Raw genomic sequence first — 19,504 nt, forward strand, 5'->3', positions numbered from 1 at the left:
AGCCTTTGGAAAGGAACCCACATCCTCTACTCTGGCCCAGCAGCCAGCACTGTCTACCAGAAGCTGCTCCCAGTGCTCCCAGGTCCATCTGCAGTGTCTCAGAGGTCGGCTCTTCCCAGCAAACTCCCCTGCCTGCTGACCGGGGCCTGTGGGTTTATATGTATCCTTGCCCTAGCCACCTCCCCTCTTCCCATAGGTGGTCATTCCAGGCTTCCAGGGCCTTGGAGCTGTCTGAAGGGGACCAGGCTGCAGTATCAGTCCCTTTTAGGGTTGTTCTAGCATATGACACTAGCCTGCCTGCAGACCTGCTCTATCCGTGGGTCCTGGGGGACCCCCATGAGGCTGTGGGTGCAGCTGAGGGAGAGGTCGGAGCTGCAGGTGGGTGACCTGGGACCTCCACCTGTGTCTGCATAGCTACAGGGCCACTCGACCTCATGCTTCAGTGTGCTTTGAGAGTGCCCAGCTGCTGTGGGCAGTGTGACCATGTGCCCCGGCCACATCACGTTGAATGGCCCACAGCTCTGTGTCACAGGGTTCTGGGGTTTGTGCTGTGACAGCCCCATTGGGGCTGCCGGTCTCCATGTTGTTGACCACCACCAACTTCCTCCAGGGCTCTGCAGCCTGAGGGCCAGACAGCAGGCCTGTGCTTCTCCAGACCCCACTCTCAATGAGGGTCAGGGGTAAACAGGACCCCAAGAGGACCAGGGAGACCTGCCCAGTCCTGTGCCTCTCCCTCTGTGGACCCTTACTTCAGAGAGGGAGACGTGGTGACCAGACCTCTGGACCCGAAAGTCTTGCTCACCAGGTACCACAGATGTCCTCAACAGGGTGGCCAGTGCGGGAATGTCCAGCGTGCAGACCACTGAACGATGTGAAGACAGCAGAGAGGGTCCCAAGTGCTGACTTGCTGATGCAGCAGGTGAGCGAGACGAGCGCTTCTGCAGGGGTGTGTGGGGGCCAGCACCCCCCTCTTTCAAGCCTCCGAGATGGCCCAATCTGCCTTTTCCTCAGAATGTGGTATGGTATTCGATTTACACTCACCTGGCCCTTCTCTCACATGCGCCCCTAATCACATTCCAGGGAACCCGTGTGAGGGCTCAGCCAGGCACTGAGCCTGTGCTTTCTGGTTACACCTTCAGGAACTCGGAAATGGTCGCTGGTAGGACCTGTGTGCCCATGAGCCCAGGTTATTACCTGACCCATGGACCCTTACTCCAGTGGGCGTGATGGGCCTGGTGTCACCTGTGTCCTGAATCTAGCTGCCTCATATGATCAGTGTCCCCTACTAACCTTACATCATTCAACTTGAGTGCATTGCCCTTGGCATCACTGGTCTGCCCTCATGGTTGGGGCCTCTCCCTCAGCTGGTGGGCCTAAGTCTGAGAACTGGTCCAGGTCTGGAAACATCCGAGGTGATTTTCACATAACTGTTAATGGCACACAGTTTCCAAACATTGAGAACATATTTTGCATTGAAAGAATTCTGTATGAAGAATTTTGTAACCAGTGTTGACTTTGTAGAGAGTGAGATACTTTTAGATATATTGTTCCCCCTACTTTTTTGTGATTGGTTCACATGTGAAGTTACTCTTGGTGGTTCTCCATTGGAAAAGGTCAGTTTTCATTCCAATCCCAAAGAAAGGCAATGCCAAGGAATGTTCAAACTACTGTATGTTTGCGCGCATTTCACATGCTAGCAAGGTAATGCTCAAAATCCTTCAAGCTAGGCTTCAACAGTATGTGAACTGAGAACTTCAGAGGTACAAGCTGGGTTTAGAAAACACAGAGGAACCAAAGATCAAATTGCCAGCATCCTTTGGATAATAGAAAAATCAAGGAAATTCCAGAAAACATCTACTTCTGCATCATTGACTATGCTATAAGCCTTTGACTGTGTGGATCACAACAAACTGTGGAAAATTCTTAGAGATGTGAATACCAGACCACCTTACCTGCCTCCTGAGAAACCTGTATACAGGTCAAAAAGCAACAGTTAGAGCCAGACATGGGACAATGGACTGGTTCAAAATTGGGAAAGGAGTACATCAAGGCTGTATATTGTCACCTTGCTTATTTAACTTATATGCAGAGTACATCATGTGTAATGCCGGGCTGAATGAATCACAAGCCAGAATCAAGATTTCCAGGAAAAGTAACAACCTCAGATATGCAGTGATGCCACTCTAATGACAAAAAGCAAAGAGGAACTAAAGAGCCTCTTGATGAGGATGAAAGAAGAGAGTGAAAAAGCTGGCTTAAAACTCAACATTCAAAAAACTAAGATCATGGCATCTGGTCCCATCACTTCATGGCAAATAGAGAGAAGAAGTAGAAACAGTGACAGATTTTATTTTCCCAGGCTCCAAAATTACTGCAGTGACTGCAACCATGAAGTTGCTGCTGCTGCTGCTGCTGCTAAGTCACTTCAGTCGTGTCCGACTCTGTGTGACCCCATAGACGGCAGCCCACAAGGTTCCCCCGTCCCTGGGATTCTCCAGGCAAGAACACTGGAGTGGGTTGCCATTTCCTTCTCCAATGTGTGAAAGTGAAAGTCAAGTCGCTCAGTCGTGTTCGACCCTTAGCGACCCCACAGACTGCAGCCTACCAGGCTCCTCCATCCATGGGATTTTCTAGGCAAGAGTACTGGAGTGGTTTGCCATTGCCTTCTCCGAACCATGAAGTTAAAAGATGCTTATTCCGTGGAAGAAAAGCTATGGCAAACCTAGACAGCATATTAGAAAGCAGAGACATTACTTTACCAACAAAGGTCTGCATAGTCAAAGCTATGGTCTTTCCAGTAGTCATGTATTGATGTAAAAGTTGGACCATGAAGAAGGCTAAGCATGGAAGAATTGATGCTTTCAAATTGTGGTGTTGGAAAAAACTCTTGAGAGTCCCTTGGACTGCAAGGAGATCCAACCAGTCCATTGTAAAGGAAGTCAACACTGAATATTCATTGGAAAGACTAAAGCTGAAGCTGAAGCTCCAATACTTTGGCCACCTGATGCAAAGAACTGACTCATTGGAAAAGACCCTGATGCTGGGAAGAATTGAAGGTGGGAGGGGAAGGGGGCAACAGAGGATGAGATGGTTGGATGACATCACCGACTCAATGGACATGAATTTGAGCAAGGTCCAGGAGATGGTGAAGGACAGGGAATTCTAGCATGTTGCAAGCCATGGGGTCACAAAGAGTCGGATATGACTCAGCAACTGAACAACAACGTGTAAGTTCAAAGACCTTGAAATCTAGGGATATATAAGGAATTTGGGGAAAATGTAGACTGTGTCAGTTTATCTTGTGAAGTGAAAGTCACTCAGTCGTGTCCAACTCTTTGCGACCCCATGGACTATAGAGTCCATGGAATTCTCCAGGCCAGAATATCAGAGTGGGTAGCCTTTCCCTTCTCCAGGTGATCTTCCCAACCCAGGGATCAAACCCAGGTCTCCCACATTGCAGGCAAAGTCTTTACTGCCTGCAATACATTAAAGCTTATCTTAATCTTCCAGTTTATCTTAATCTTAATTAAAACACATTGTCTTCTGCTTTTTTTTTTTTTTTAATTTGGCTAGCTTTATTGTTTGGGGAAAAGGAATATTACAAGTTCATTGTAAATTAAAATGTAAACAATATAGAAAAGTACAAAAGGAAATACAGTTCACCTACAGTGGTATCACCTAGAGATAGCTACAGTTGGCATTTCCGATGTGTACTTCCAATATGTTTCTCTGCAGGTGATTATGTACTCCACACCCATGCACACTTCATCCCATGCACACAATGTTAGATCGTATTGTCAATACTCCTTGAAATCTTCTTTCATTAATACAGTGGTCCCTAACCCTGTTGGCACCACCGACAGAATTCATGGAAGACGATTTATCCATAGATTGGGAGTGAGGGCAATAATTTGGGGATGATTCAAACAATCACATTTATTGTGCACTTTATTTATAATTGAATGCTGCTGCTGCTGCTCGGACAAGAGGCACCGGTCTGCAGCCCGGAGTTTGGAGACCCCTGCCTTAATAGATCATGATCCACTTCATTTGTCAGTTAACAGTCTGCTCATGAGTTTTCTTTCGTGTCTCCTTAGTATTCCATCAGAGAGCCATGGCAACATCTACTTGCCATGCCCAAATTGTTGAACCTGGCGTGTGTATCTTTCCAGTTAAAAATAATGGTACAGTGAAGACACCGTATATATATAATTTTGTTTACAACTCTGATGACTTCCTTAGAATAAGTTTCTAAATATAGAATAATTATATCAGAGAACATTACCCATGTTAAAAAATTTTTTTGTTAAAAGACTTTTTTATACGGTAGGTCCTTGTCCATTATCCACTTACTTTTTTCTTTAAATTCTTTTGTATTGGAGTGAGCTGAGCACCGAAGAATTGATGCTTTTGAACTGTGGTGTTGGAGAAGACTCCTGAGAGTCCCTTGGACTTCAAGGAGATCCAACCAGTCCATTCTAAAGGAGATCAGTCCTGGGTGTTCATTGGAAGGACTGATGCTAAAGCTGAAACTCCAATACTTTGGCCACCTCATGCGAAGAGTTGACTCACTGGAAAAGACTCTGATGCTTGGAAGGATTGGGGGCAGGAGAAGGAGATGACAGAGAATGAGATGGCTGGATAGCATCACCGACTCGATGGACATGAGTTTGAGTGAACTCCGGGAGTTAGTGATGGACAGGGAGGCCTGGCGTGCTGTGATTCATGGGATCGCAAAGAGTTGGACACGACTGAGCGACTGAACTGAACTGAACTGATAGCTGATTAACAATGTTGCAATAGTTTCCAGGTGAACAGTGGAGGGACTCAGCCATTCATACATATACATATACATGTATCCATTCTCCAAATTCCCCTCCCACCCAGGCTGCCACATAACATTTAGCAGAATTCCCCATGTTCCACAGTAGGTCCTTGTTGGTGATCCATTTTAAATATATCATTTTAAATATATGTCAATCCCAAACTCTCTAACTACTGTATAGCATGGGGAACTCTTCAATATTATGTAACAACCTGATTGGGAAAATAATTTTATTTTATTTTATTTTTTTTTAAACTTAATAGCATTTATACATTGAAGGTATTTGATTTTCTTGTAACTAGCACTTCAAATGCAACAAGCATTTGAAGCAACAAGCATTTGACCCAACAAGTAAAACTTTCTACAGTTCATAACTTTTATAAATAAAATAAATTAAATGTACAGTGAATAAGTTCTCTAAAATATTTCAATATTTCTGCAGGTTTAGTAAATCGTAAAATACATTTCAACTAAAATTCACAAATCTAAAAATCTGTTAGGCATTTTTAGGCGTTTTAAGTTGGAAATGAAGACCAATGTTACATCGTAATATGCCAATTACAAATAGTACTTCAAATAGCAAATACTACAGTTTGTCCCAAACTTTAAAAACTATTCATGAACTCAACACTGAACTATTGATGGCTATGAGAATTGTTTCCTAGCCTTTTTGAAAATTTCAACCCATTTACGTTTAAGGTAATTATTGATAAGTACGATCCCGTAGCCATTTTCTTTATTACTTTGGGTTCAAGTTTATACACTCTTTCTGTGTATCCTGTCTAGAGAAGATCCTTTAGCATTTGTTGGAGAGCTGGTTTGGTGATGCTGAATTCCCTCAGCTTTTGCTTGTCTGTAAAGCTTTTGATTTCTCCTTCATATTTGAATGAGATCCTTGCTGGGTATAGTAATCTGGGCTGTAGGGTATTTTCTTTCATCACTTTAAGTATGTCTTACCACTCCCTTCTGGCCTGAAGAGTTTCTGTTGAAAGATCAGCTGTTATCCTTATGGGAATCCCCTTATGTGTTATTTGCTGCTTTTCCCTTGCTGCTTTTAATATTTGTTCTTTGTGTTTGATCTTTGTTAATTTGATTAATATGTGTCTTGGAGTATTTCGCCTTGGGTTTATCCTGTTGGGGACTCTCTGGGTTTCTTGGACTTGGGTGATTATTTCTTTCCCTATTTTAGGGAAGTTTTCAACTATTATCTCCTCGAGTATTCTCTCATGGTCTTTCTTTTTGTCTTCTTCTTCTGGGACTCCTATGATTCGAATGTTGGAGCGTTTAACATTGTCCCAGAGGTCTCTAATATTGTCCACATTTCTTTTAATTTGTTTTTCTTTTTTCCTCTCTGTTTCATTTATTTCTACAATTTTATCTTCTAGTTCGCTAATCCTGTCTTCTGCCTCTGTTATTCTATTGTTTGTTCCCTCCAGAGTGTTTCTGATCTCATCTATTGCATTATTCATTGTATATTGACTCTTTTTTATTTCTTCTAAGTCCTTATTAAATCTTTCTTCCATCTTCTCAATCCTTTTCTCCAGGTTATTTATCTGTAACTCCATTTTGCTTTCAAGATTTTGAATCATTTTCACCATCAAAATTTGAAATTCTTTATCAGGTAAATTCCCTATATCTTCTTCTTTTGTTTGTGTTGGTGGGCAATTATCTTGTTCCTTTACTTGCTGGGTATTTCTCTGCCTCTTCATCTTGCTTTTATTGCTTTGCTTGGGGTGGCCTTTCCCTCTTCTTGCAGTTTGTGGAGTTCTCTTTATTATGTAGTTTCTTCGCTGTGTGTGGGGTTGGACGGGTGACTTGTCCGGGTTCCCTGGTTAGGGAGGCATGTGTCAGTGTTAAGGTGGGTGGAGCTGGATTTCTTCTCTCTCCTTTAGAAGACAATGGGCTGCTTTTCTGGGAGCCTGATGTCCTCTGCCAGTATTCAGAAGTTGTTTTGTGGACTTTACTCCGCATTCAAATGTTCTTTTGATGAATTTGTGGGGAAGAAAGTGGTCTCGCCGTCTTATCCCTCCGCCATCTTGTTCCTTCCTCCCCAGAACACTGGATTCTTATATTCCACTTGGTCGTGGAGTACCTCTTCCCAGCTGCTCCAGCAAGGCGCAGCCGCTGTACCTTACCTCGGACGAGGGGTATCTCCTCAAGGCTGCCCCTCCTGCTTTGAATGTGGATCAGCTCCTCTCGGCCCTCCGGTGCCCAAGCAGCCACCGCCTCCTGGACATGGTACAGCTCCTCTCGGCCACCGCCCTAACCCTGGGTGCGGGGCAGCTCCTCTCAGCCACGATTCTGCACGTGGTCGGTTGCGCCGGGAGCCGGGCGTCTCTCGCGTCTGCGCCGCCAGGAGCCGGGCGTCTCTCGCCTGTCTTCTGCTTTTTATAAGGTTCGAGGTTAGGGCTTTTCTCGCTAAGCTTGTGTTAAGTGCACTGGATACTCTGTTCCAACAAAGGGGAAGCTTTGCTCCCAGCAGTGGAGTAGCTGTGCTTCCTCCCGCATCACAGGTCTGCAGCGAGACCAGGGATTCAGAGCAGCCCTGCTGCACTAGACAAAACCAGCTTGAGAAGGGTTGTTATTGTGGGCCCGGGTTTTACAAAAGTCATGACCTACAAAAATCTTGATTTGCAGTTGCCAGTTGGTGGTTTTGTTGATTATATCATATAGTTTATTTGGAAAGAATGAAATGAATGCTAAGTATATGTTTGTCCTTGGTCATTACTTCTTTAAGGCCATTTACAAGAAAGCCATTTAATTATGAGGGTGGCAGCTCCCATAAATCGTGCAGCTGCATATTCTCTGCAAAACTTCTGAGGTGGTACATCAGGCCTTTCTCCACCCAGGAGTTGGGTGGGGTCAGGGAAGCCACTGTGTTTGGTCCGGGCCCCTCCCTAAGGAGTCGCCTGTGATGGGCAGAGGTGGGAAGCTCTGTATTCTCAGGAATATGGAGGCACCCTGCAGAGGTTCAGGGCGGCCCAAAGCTTTTCCATCACATGTGGGCGGGTCCTTCCCTGTGGTCTTGGGACAGGGCGGTGGCAGGACTTCCCTACATCCTGATGTGAGTCTCCAGGGGCTCAGAAGGAGTCCTCGGTGACCTGGCCTTTGCCCACCCTGCATGGTGGGAACGTGAGGTGGGAGGCAGGCACTGTGGACCCGTCTCCATCTTCAGGTGACACCAGGGCAGTCATCTCCCCTCTGCTCAGTGCAGCCTCATCCTGCCCTGTGGGTCTGGCTACTGTGACCTCTGTCTGCACAGAGGCACTGACTTGGTCAGGCTGAGTGTGCCCAGGAACGGTGCAGGTGCTGCAGAGAGGGCACAGCTGTTTGAAGGGGCTGGCAAGGAGCTCACGCTGCATGAGGCTGGGAGGCGGGTGGGTCTGCTGTCAGCATCTGAAGCCCAGTAGGCGCTGCCTCACTTCTGGCTTGGTCCTCACTGCACCTTGCACACAGTGGGCACCATCTGTGTACCCAGCAGAGGCTGGAAGAAGTGGGAGCAGATGGGGGCTTCACTTAGTCACACAGGACAGAGTCTGGTGGCCAGACCTCGTGGTCCAGCTCTGCCTCAAGAGACTGGCTGGGGAGCCCTTTGGCCTGCAGAGCCTGAGGATGGGTTTGCGGGTGGGCTGTGGGGGCCTCTGTGTCCACGGCTGGCCCTGATGGAGCCTGGGGAGGGGGCGTGTTGCAGGCCAGGCACCCATCTCTGGAAATACTTGGTATTTGGGAGGTGGGGTGAGTCAGGAGGGGGAGAGGGTAACTGGGGGGCTGTGGGGAGGCTACAAGAGAGCCCTGCTGAAGATGGACCTGGTCCAATGCCCAGGAGATTTGAGAGGCAGAGGCGATGAGGGCTCCTCACCCACTACCGTCCGGAGAAGTTTCTCAGGTTAAAAATCACAGTGACGGAGAGGTCTTCTTCCGCTTCTGCCCTACATTGATGTGACTACCACACATGGACAACACACATCTGTGTGTTTAGGTTTCATGGAGCGTGGCCGCCCCACACCCCTGTCACACCTAGTACATACCGCTCTTGATGAGTACACACAGGTGAGCCTCTCAGGAGCTAGGAGGGTGTTTGAATGACCCTGTTTCCTAGTGGTGACTGTTGCCCAGGTGATTACACGTTGATCCGTAAGTCATGATTTAGAAAAGATTTTTGATGACAAGAAGTATTTGGGAGTATGAAATAAGGAAAATATAGTTATTCTAACTGAAAATATTAAAGCACTGCCTCAATTCCTAAATGTACCCACTTTAAGTATTTTGAGGATTGGATCCATAAGGCAATTAGTTCTTAATGAAATCTAATTTTTGTTTATATTTTAGTAATCTTTAAACTATCGATAAACATAAATTAGGAACTAATTTCATAAATGTCATTAATAAAATTTAATGCTTTACATTTCCCCCCACCCCCACCCCTTGTTTTTCATCTTCAGGCCATGGTTCTGAGAGGCCTTGCGGGAGGGACCTTCCAGCAACACTGTGGGGACAGTGGGTGGGAAGGGTGGGCCGCCTTCCTCTCAGAATTCAAGGTGCAGGTCCTGGGCTCCTTTAACAACTTCCTATTCAAGCCTGTTGTCTGGTTTGTTATGTGGGTTTGCAGTATCAGTTCTCATTTCCACGAAGAACTGAGGTTAGTGAAGTTTAAAAAATTTAGTTTCTGGGACTTCCCTGATGGTCCAGTGGTAAAAACTCAATGCTCCCGATGCAGGGAGCTCAGGTTTGATCCCTGGTTGGGGAGCTAGATCCCACATGCAGCTAAAGATCCTATGAGCCACAACTGAGACCCAGCTCAGCCAAATAAATAAAAATAATTATTTTTTAAACATAAATTTAAAAATTCAGTTCCTCAGTAAGAGCTTGCATGTGAGTACTGACCCCAGCAACAGCCAAGCCAAGCCCCCGAGCAATGGCACCCTTCCTAACTCAGCCACATGCCAGTCCCTTCCCCCTTTTTCTTTTTTTCTATTTTACTGACTTTTGCTTTTTATTACTATGTTCCTTCTGGATTTTATGTAATTAGTTTTCCTCTTCTGGTTTGTGTTTTGCCTTGAGCCTCTTTCCTCCTGGTTTCCTCTTTTCCGTGTTTTGCTTTATGATCCCACTTTACCTGTACTGTTGGTTTATCAGCTATACCTCTTTGTTTCACTGTTTTTCAGTGGTTGGCTTAGGGCCACGTGCAGTGTGTATCTTACCCCTTACACGCTACCTTAAATAGATGGCAGAATCTTACATGGAGCATAAGATTACAGAATCACATCCTGTCACACAGTTTATGCTGTAAACCCCACAATATTTGTTTTTATTTTTACCAAACTCAGTTGTCTTGTAAAGAGGTTACACATGGCAAGAAGTCTTCTGCTTTTTCACAGAAGCACTTACTGCCACTTACTGCCTTGTTATTGGTCAGATCGTCTTCTTTTCCCCAAAGAGCTTCCTTCATCTTTTTTGGTAATTTAACTCTTCTTGTGATGAATTATTTTGGCTTTTGTTTTTCTGAAAAAGTCTCTTTTGCTTTAATTTTTGACAGCTGTAGTAGCTGGCTAATGAATTCTAGGTTGAAGTCCTTTCTTTCTTTAAAGATGCCTCTCCCTGGCCCTTTCCTGGTGGTCCAATGGCTAAGACTCTGTGCTCTCAATGCAGGGGGCCTGGTTTTGATCCCTGGTCAGGGAACTGGATCCCACATGCCAGAGCTAAGAGTTCGCATGTTGCAACTTAAAAAAAGATCCTGCATGACACAACGAAGATTGAAGATTATGCATGCCACGTGTAAGACCCGGCTCAGCCAAATAAATACAAATAAAATATTTTTTAAAAAAAGATCCCTCTCCCTTGTCTGGTTTCCATAGCTTCTGCCAAGAAGTCTGCTGCCTTCCTTATGCCTCTCTGTATAATGGGTGTTTTTCTTTTGACTGCTTTTAAGATTTTTTCTTTAATATTAGTTTTCAGCACTTTGGTTATGATGTACAAAGTTAAGTTTTTGTTTTTTTTTTTAAAGGTTGACTCTAATGAGGCTTTGTTGAATTTCTGGGATCTGTGGTTTTATAGCCTGCATCAAATTTGGAAAAAAGTTTGACCATTATTTCTTGAAGCATCTTCTCAGTCTCCCACTCTCTGTGTTCATCCAGCCTGTGCCTATTGAGCACTGACTGTGTACAGGCCCTGTGCTGGCGTGGTGTCCACAGCGGTCTGGCATGAAGGCAGGGCAGGCAGCACAGGAGAGGAGCTCGGTGCCCTGCTGCAGGTGCCTCTTTTTATGGTTTGCCTTTGTCTGCCCGGTGGCCCAGGCCAACATTCTTTTAAAAAGTGTTAATACAAACAAAGGACTTCTCTGGTAGCTCGGATGGTAAAGAATCTGCCTGCCAATGTAGGAGACCTGGGTTCAATCCCTGGGTCGGAGAGATCCCCTGGCGAAGGAAGTGGCAACCCATTATAGTATTCTTGCCTGGGAAACCCCATGGACAGAGAAGCCTGGCGGGCTACAGGCCATGGGGGTCACAAAGAGTCGGACACGACTAAGTGCCTGACTTTCACTTTTCACTTTCACAAGGCAAACAAAATACCCTTTCATTCTTTGTAGACCAACACTCACATTGATTAAAGCCTCAAAGAACAGCCGGCCCCTGAAGCTCCAGCTTCATTTCGTGTCCTCCTAGCCCTTCTCCCTGTGAGACCCCACCCAGTGTGGTTCAGCCTTCCTCAGAGGCAGAGAGTAGAAGGTGAGGTTTGGGAAGGGGCTCAGGTGTTCACTGCAGAAATAGCGTAAGTCAGCTCTGTCCCAGAAAGGCCATATCTGCCTGCTCTCATGGTCTGGCTAGAAGTGTGTCTTTCAGTGTGGGCTGGGCTGTGCTCGGCTGGCCCACCACCCCCAGCAGCTGTTCATGACACAGCAGTGTGGGGCCGGGGCCTGGGTGTTTATACAGAAGTTAAGCCTCTTCATCTTCATGTTTGGGAATACTTTTGAAACAGAGGGTTTCTATCTCACAGCTTTGATCCACATGTTTCCTTTTTTCTTCAAAACCTTTTCTGTTCAGCCATCAAATGCAAGCCAGTGTCAACGATACCAGAAAACAGAACAGTTAAAAATATATGCCTTGGTCACATCAGTCCTGCAGCCTCACACTGGGCAAGCTGCTCATTCAAGAGCTGTTCTGATTTGTAACTGTGTTTAGTATGTGGTTTTACGAGAAATACATAAAAGGTTCACAGAATTCAGTAATATGTAAAAAGAATACACATCTATGGCCAAGTGTGTTTTATCCTAATCAGGAAATGGACGAAAGACACTTCTCTGGAGGGTCAGGCAGATGAGAAATAAGCCCCTGGAAGGAGATTCAGCCTCACGAGCCATTGGGGATACGTGTTATAAGTGCGAGTCACCGCATACACCTATCAGAAAAGCTAAACCAAAACTCACGGCAGGGATGCGAGGAAACTGATCACACGTGCTGTTGTGGGGATGGAAGTGGTGCAGCCGCTCAGGGAAACAGTTTCTTACAACATGAAACTACTGTCCGTCACACTCCTGGGTGTTCATCCCAGAGAAACGAAGACTTCTGTTCACACAAAAGCCCCTACATGAGTTTTTGCAGCAGAATAATAGTAACAGCTTCAAACTGGAAACAGCCCAGGTGTCCTGTAGAGGGTTAAGCTGTGGAGTATTTTTCAGCCAAAAAAAAGGGAACAGATCTCCGGGGAATCACCCATTTGCTAAGGCTACACACAATGTGATTGCATTTTTGCAACGTTCTTGAAAGAATTATGGCATTGAACTAGCAGGTTTGTGGCTGTGAGCTAGCAGTGTGGGGAAGGGTCAGGGCGGGTGGGGTGGGTGTGGGGGGTTGGGGGGTTGGGAAGCAACCATAAAGGCACCATGAGGGGCCCCTGTGGCCGTGGAAACGCCCAGTGTCCCTGAGCCCAGTGGAGGCCAAGTGTTGGTTTTTCACAATGTTACCATTAGAGGAAACCAAGTAATAATACACATGGGATCTCTGTGTGTTATTTCTTACTACTGCATGCGAATCTACCATTTCTCTCTCTCTGTCAAGAACAGATTAAAAACCCATAACAAACAAGGAGCTACTGTATAGCACAGGGAACTCTACTCAGTATTCTACAATAACCTGTATGGGAAAAAAATCTGAAAATGAATGGATATGGGTATATGTATAACAGGATCACGAAACACAACCACAGCAAAATTCAAGCAAAGCAGACGAAAACCTTCTCAAAACTCTTCAGTAGCATAACTGAATTAATATAAATTAATCACCATGTGTAAGTGTTGTGTATATTAGAGCAAGTTTTAAGAAACTCATCAGGTGATTTTTGCTCATTTCTTAATAAGGAGACTTAGGCAGTGATATAAGTCAGCCAGCCACTCTTGACCTTCCTCACTGTGTTACCCGATGGTCGGGAAGATGGGGAAGACAAAGCCTGGGGATCAGAGGTTAGTGTCATCTTCTGAGGCCAGGCAGCCTGTGAGAGCCTCATAGGACCCTCACCCAGGGGCAGGCTCTCTGCCACCCTCGGATACCCCAGCTGCCCTCCCCTGGCCAGTAAGGGGGAGAAAGGCCTCCTCCTGCTGCTGCGAGGGGCCCCTCCCTTGGAAACCGGCCCATTCTCTGCGTCTGAGCCCTGGGGCTGCTGGTGTCTGAGCATCAGGACCCCTGATATCTGCGGGAGGGGCCACTGCCTCACTGACGGGAGGGCTGGACCCTTTACCTCTGAGCAGTCTTAAGGATGTTTAAACGCACTGCAAGCTGATACCCAAGCAGAGCGTGCAGGGGGCTTCCCTAGCTGTTCGGTGCTGGGAGTCAGCCTGCAAAGCTCTGGAGAGGGGATGGTGTCCATGGCCAGGAGGAGACAGAGCCAGGTTTCAGAACCAAGAGCAGAAGGAGGGGTGAGAAGGAATCTGGCAGGGAACAGGAGAGGATTTAGATGGCAGCTAGCATGGATTCTTCCTGGGGTGGGAGTGCCTGTCTGATGGCATCACCGTGGGGGCTGCTATGGCAGCCTAGACAGAGGGAGGTGGCTGGGGGCAATGAGCTGTTAGGTCTGCAGCTCTTGTTTATTTAGAAGCTGAATGGAGAAAGTTATCAAAACACGGGGCTGCCCCCAAGGCTGCATGGCTTTAAGTCCTGTTTGTTATTGTTTCACAGATTATCGGTTGTCAAGTGACGAGGGAGCCCCCCAACTCCACCGAGCGGTACACGCGGTGGATCAACCAGCTGGCGCCAGACCAGCTGCTTACCCAGGTATGTCTGCCATCTGGGGGTGGGAGGGAGTTTGTGCTTTCAGCACCTGTGCCTGCTGCCTCCTGGGTGCCAAGCACGGTCCTGGTAGGCACTGCCTGGAGGAGGGGGAACAGCATTTCACAGGAACCTGGCCTGGGAAGGAGCCGGAGTCAGGGCAAGTGTGGAGGGCCTGGCTCAAGACCAGGGAGCAGGACCCATGCAGCCCGGGCACACGGGCTGAGATGGATGGAGGCAGAGGGCAGGAGGTGAGGGCCTGGGCAGAGCTGAGCAGCTGCAGGGGTGCGGGTATCCAGAAAAGGTCTGAGTTTCTAGTGGAGCAGGGCCACCCCTGAGGAGGGCAGCTGGAGCGGGCCTGGGTCTGGGGAACGAGCTGAGATGCGCTGTGCATGGTAGGCAGGTAACAGAAGTCCACAGAGCTGGAAGTGAGTGTAGGCTGAAGTCAGACTAGAAACCATGGCAGGGCTGGGGGCTGGAGGGAGAGGTCAAGAAGGGTCTCAAGGTCTCAGCCTTGGGGGGAGTCCCAAAGTCCATCATGGGATGTCGAGAGAATCCTGCAAATTGACCACATGTTGATGAGGTGTTAAGTGAGGATGAAAACCAAACATTCTCTCTTCGTCCACCTTTGAAAACAAGCTACTGCCTCAATGTGTCAGCACCCACTTTAAGCTCTGTAGCAAGTTACCCCAAAACAGAGACCTAAAGTTGCCCTGGGCCCTTGGGGATGGGCCCAGGCCTGTTCTGTTTACCTCCTGGTCCGGCCCTGGCTGCCCCACCGACACCAGACTCTCCAGGCCCCATCTTGCTGGATAAGTCCCTCCCAGGACCTAACCCCCCGGGGGGGAGAAATGTGTTCCTCGGGGTGGGGGGCAGCCCCCCAAAGCCCAACCAGGAAGAAGCTCTAGGAGGCGTGGAAACGTTCTCCCCTCAGTGAGGTGCTGGGGTCTGTCCCACATTGCGATTCCTTGCGATCCTGCCATATAATGAAGTGCTTTTTTCTAAACTCTGAGTTTTGAAAACTGAAATCTCAGTATAATGGAATGATTATAATGAAAATAAGCTTCTGAAATTAGAGCTGCTTATAATTCTGGCATCAAGCGTTCTGTTCACTGAACTCAAAGTGATGCTGAAGAAACCCTGAGAGTTGAATGGTGCCTGGGACCACCACATCCCTCTTGTGGGCTGTTTCACATAGTTCTCTGGATGATCTGAGTTCTTTGCCCTTTCCTCTTTACTTTTGGGTTTGCCTGTTGCTTCTGTTACCAAAGCTGCTTCATCAGCTTTTAGGTTCTGTGCCATTCATAGTGGTCCACACACACAAAAGTTCTTTTGCATTTGGGTTTACTTTTCCAAATGAACTTTTTTAAGATGAATATTCCAGGAATGACCCAATGGCTGCAGGCGGTGCACTCAGAGCAGGTGGTGTAATAGAGGCACTAGTAACAGGGGAAGGTGGTGAGGGCACTGGGAGGCTCGGTGGTTTTCCTGCTGCTCCTCCAGCCGTGAGGGCAGGAGGAGAGCCAGCACGTGTCTCCCAGGAGCTGGCAGGGTCTCTGGTAGTGGTGGGAGCACTCGGGTTGGTGTTGACAGTCACGCGGGACAGGGGCAGCTCTGTCCTGTCTGCACGGGGCGGTCCTGGTTCACCCACAGCCACACTGAGCGCCTGGTTGTTGCAGAGCTCTTGGGAGGCTGTCCTTCCCCTCTGAGGGGTGTGTGAGCTGGTGGAGCTCTGAGTCCAAGGCAGCTTCAGGGCTCTGAGGAGGACAGAGTCTTCTGTCCTCCAGGTTGTGACCTGAGCATCCAGAGTTAGGAAGCCAAGGGCTCTGGGCACACACTCGCATCACCTTGCATCTCAGCTGGCATTTGGATATGAGTTTGCAAACCATCATTGGCGCGTGGAGAATAAGCACCGGGTCTGGGACTCCTGTCACTGTCCCAGTCCTTCCATCTGTGGAGCACGTCCAGCCCTTGGGTCACGGTTCTGGGATGTGCCCGCCCTTTTACAGATGCTTTCCCAGCACACGCACTGCTGGTTTCAGAACAAAGAATCACAGCCACTTCAGTGGAGAGCTAGTAAGAGCTTTCATACCCTAACTGGGAAATTAAAATGTCCCATTGCGTGTGAAAGTGCTGGCCGGCAGTCAGCCCCAGGGGCCCCTGCTTTAGTGCCCTCAGATGTGGAACTCTGCACCCGCAAGGGATCTCTGGACACGCTCATCTCAGCCCTGAGTGTTCAAGGGTCGGCGAGTCGGTGGGGAGGTGGCCTCGTGAGAGAAACTGCTGAGTTGGCTTCTGCCGTGTGCTGGATTCTCTGGGAGAAGGTGAGTCACGCGGAAACTATGTGACTGAATACTGAGGGTATAATTTACATGCAGCACACTCTCAGCCAGAATTACGAGTTCTGAGCCCAGGGCAGACTTAACTGTTAAGCATCATAGAAATAATTAAGGGAGGATCTTCCTTAGCAGTGTTTCTCTTTAGGAAGTTAGGGGAAATTAAAGAATAAGGTTTCTCAGAGCGAAAGAAGGTATCTCTATTTAAGCCATTTCTCAACTGTTAGAGTCGCAGGAATCACCAGCACCCTGTAGGGTCTTTGTTCATAGTCTAAACTGAGTCATGTTTGTGAGGTGGGGACCAACGTACTTGGCTTTGATTTTTTTTTTTAACTTTTTATTTTGTATTGAAGTATAGCCAGTTCACAATATTGTGATAGTTCCAGGTAAGGGGCTCAGTCATACTTATTGGTCTGATATTTGTGTGTCTACTTGAATGTCTGATTAGTTAGCAAGGACAATGTTAAATCAAAGTTCAATTCAGTCGTTCGGTCATGTCCAACTCTTTGCAACCCCGTGGACTGCAGCACGCCAATCCATCACCAACTCCCAGAGCTTGCTCAAACTCATGTCCATCGAGTCGGTGATGCCATCCAACCATCTCATCCTCTGTCGTCCCCTTCTCCTTCTGCCTTCCGTCTTGCCCAGCATCAGGGTCTTTTCCAATGAGTTCCAATAAATCAGAGTACCATAAAATTAATGTTCTGCTAATTCCAAATAATCTAAAAGATGGAATGTAGCCTGGACCAATGGCCTGGGGCCTGTGCCAGCCTGTGCCACCTGTTTCAGGTAGTGCCCACTTTACATCTTCAGTGAGAGACTGTTCCCAACAGACCTGCACCTCCTGGATGGGGGTGTGGGGGGGGAGGGGCGGCAAGGCCAGACCGCATCCTTGCCTCAGAGGCTGCCCCTGGAGGGTCCCAGCAGCTCCACGGAGAGGTTTGGGGTCAGGGCAGCTTGCATGGGTAGCTGTGACCAGCTCTGGCTGCCTGGAGGAGGTTCTCAGGTTCACAGTGGAAGGAAGACAGCAGGTGTGGGTGTGAGGCGCGTCCCTCATCCCAGCCCCAGCGGATCCTCACCCTCCACGCCTGCTCCCAGCTCCCCTTGCGCCTCTCTCAGGGGCCCGTGCTTCCTTGGTGTCTTAGCCCGCTCACACTGCCACAGCACATACAACAGACATCTGTTCCTCACAGTCTGGAGGCTGGACGTTCGAGATCAAGGTACTGGCAGGTGGTTCCTCCTAAGGCCTCTCTCCTTGGCGTGTTGATGGTCGTCTCCTCCCTGAGTCCTCACATGGCCCTCCTTCTCTGCACTTACTCACTCCCGATGACTCTTGGATCAGGGCCCCACCCTTATGACCTCATTTAACCTTAATTACCTCTTCAAAAGCCTCATTTCTGAATACAGTTTCGGGGTGGGGGGTTAGGGCTGCAGTGGACTTTGGGGGACACTGTTCAGTCCATAGCATTTGGACACCCTCCCTGGCTCCTCCACAGCCCCTTATGGTCCCCTTGGTCTGGGCCCACAGGACACAGTGGTATGTAGACAAGGGCTGCACCAAAGAGAATGGCGTCCTCCTGAGAGCCTCTCCTCTCATTCATGGCCCCGTGTGTTCCACAGGGAGGGTGTCACCCAGCTACCATTTCCCTGCAGTATCTGAGCATCCTGAACGTAAACGAGAAAAATGTACAGCCCACCTGTCAGTGCTAATGTACAAGCTCTCACTTTATCTAGCATCCAGGGACTCTAGACAAGCAAAATTTCTAGATGATTAAAGGTTACCTCCACCTCTGTAGATAGTCTCTTTACCTGAACCAGTGCTCCTCGAACTTGTTTGATCATAAAATAGCTCAAGAACTTGAAAACAATGCAGATTCCTCATGTACTTCCATGGTTTCTGATTTAGTGGCTCTGGAAATGTGCGTTTATAACACCTGCCTGAATATTTTTGATGAAACTCTTTGAGACTATTATTCCTGCTTAGAAAAACTGCTTCCCTATAGATCATAGAGTCATTTTATGAAGTCTGCCCAATTTAAACACTGTATTTTGAAATAATCTCAGACTCACATAAAAGTTGCAGAAATAGAGTCCTGTGTGCCCTTCACCCAGATCCCTATCCATAATGTCTTACACCCATAGTACGATGCTCAAACCAGAAGATGCACGTTGGTACAACCCTGCTCGGAGGTCCCGCATTCTTGGGGAGTATGGAGTGTATGGAATTTCATCACACTTCTGCGTCAGCACAACCCCTGCCACAGTCAGGATATGGAACTATCCTTCACCCCAGAGAAACTGACACCCCAGAGAAACTGACCCTGACAACAACTTATCTGTCCGCTTCACTGGAATGAAGTGAGACAGTTACATTAATGGAACTGTGGCTTTGTCATTCCACGTGATGCCTTTGAGACAACAGTTTGCTCCTCTTGTTGCTGGAACGTGCCGGTCATTGTGGGGCTGTTGCTGGAAAGGCTGCCATGACCTTCACGGACAGGTTTCACTTCCTGAGATGAGCACCAGGGTTGGATTATGCGGCTCTGTTCAAACTGAAGTCCACTCGAGGGTGCCCAAGCAGCTGCACCATTCCCCTTCCCAGCACTTGGTGTTGTCCGATTTTTCCTGCAAGCCGTTCCAGCGTGTCCCATCAGTGCATTGCCTTGTGTTTCCCTAATAGCGGCTTTTTGTGATCTTTTGCCCATTTTCTTATTGAACTATTTGTTTTCTTACTGTTGGGTTTGAGTTTCCTTGTGGACAAAAGTCCTTTGTTGGGTGTCAGTTTTGCAAGTACTTTGTCCTCACCTATGACTTTTCTTTCATCTACTTAACAGAGCCCTTCACTGAGTCCAAGTTTTTAATTCTGGTGAAGTTCAGCTCATCTACTTTTTAAATAGATTGTGCTTCGGGTACCGATGTCTCAGGATGCTTTATGTCACCATAGGTCACGAAGATTTTTCTCCTAAAGTTTTATAATTTTACGTTTTACATGTGTAGCTATGATTCATTTTAAGTTGTTTTTTGCAAAAGAGTTGAACTTTGGATCTCTTTTCTTTCTTTCTTGTTTACAAATGTTCAAGTGCTTC

General features: G+C 47.5%; 1 protein-coding gene across 8 annotated transcripts in view; it reads left to right on the forward strand.

Annotated features, from left to right (window-relative positions):
* The window catches only part of QTGAL (queuosine-tRNA galactosyltransferase), a 115,746-nt gene that overhangs the window by 46,055 nt on the left and 50,187 nt on the right, over positions 1 to 19,504 (forward strand). For 6 of the 8 annotated variants that reach the window (XR_016035552.1, XM_055408250.2, XM_055408249.2 and 3 more), the window contains exon 6: positions 13,993 to 14,088. Coding sequence is in view for 6 of the 8 variants with exons in the window: in XM_055408250.2 (XP_055264225.2) it covers positions 13,993 to 14,088 (96 nt within the window). In the remaining 2 variants the exon portion in view is untranslated. Of the gene's footprint in view, positions 1 to 6,994; positions 7,064 to 13,233; positions 13,281 to 13,992; positions 14,089 to 19,504 lie in introns of those variants that run through there. The other 2 variants (XM_055408253.2, XM_088829233.1) reach the window with 2 other exon arrangements.

This window comes from Moschus berezovskii, chromosome 20 (assembly GCF_049115385.1).
Source record: "Moschus berezovskii isolate FMDL1 chromosome 20, NW_MosBer_1.0, whole genome shotgun sequence".
Taxonomy (NCBI): Eukaryota; Metazoa; Chordata; class Mammalia; order Artiodactyla; family Moschidae; genus Moschus; species Moschus berezovskii.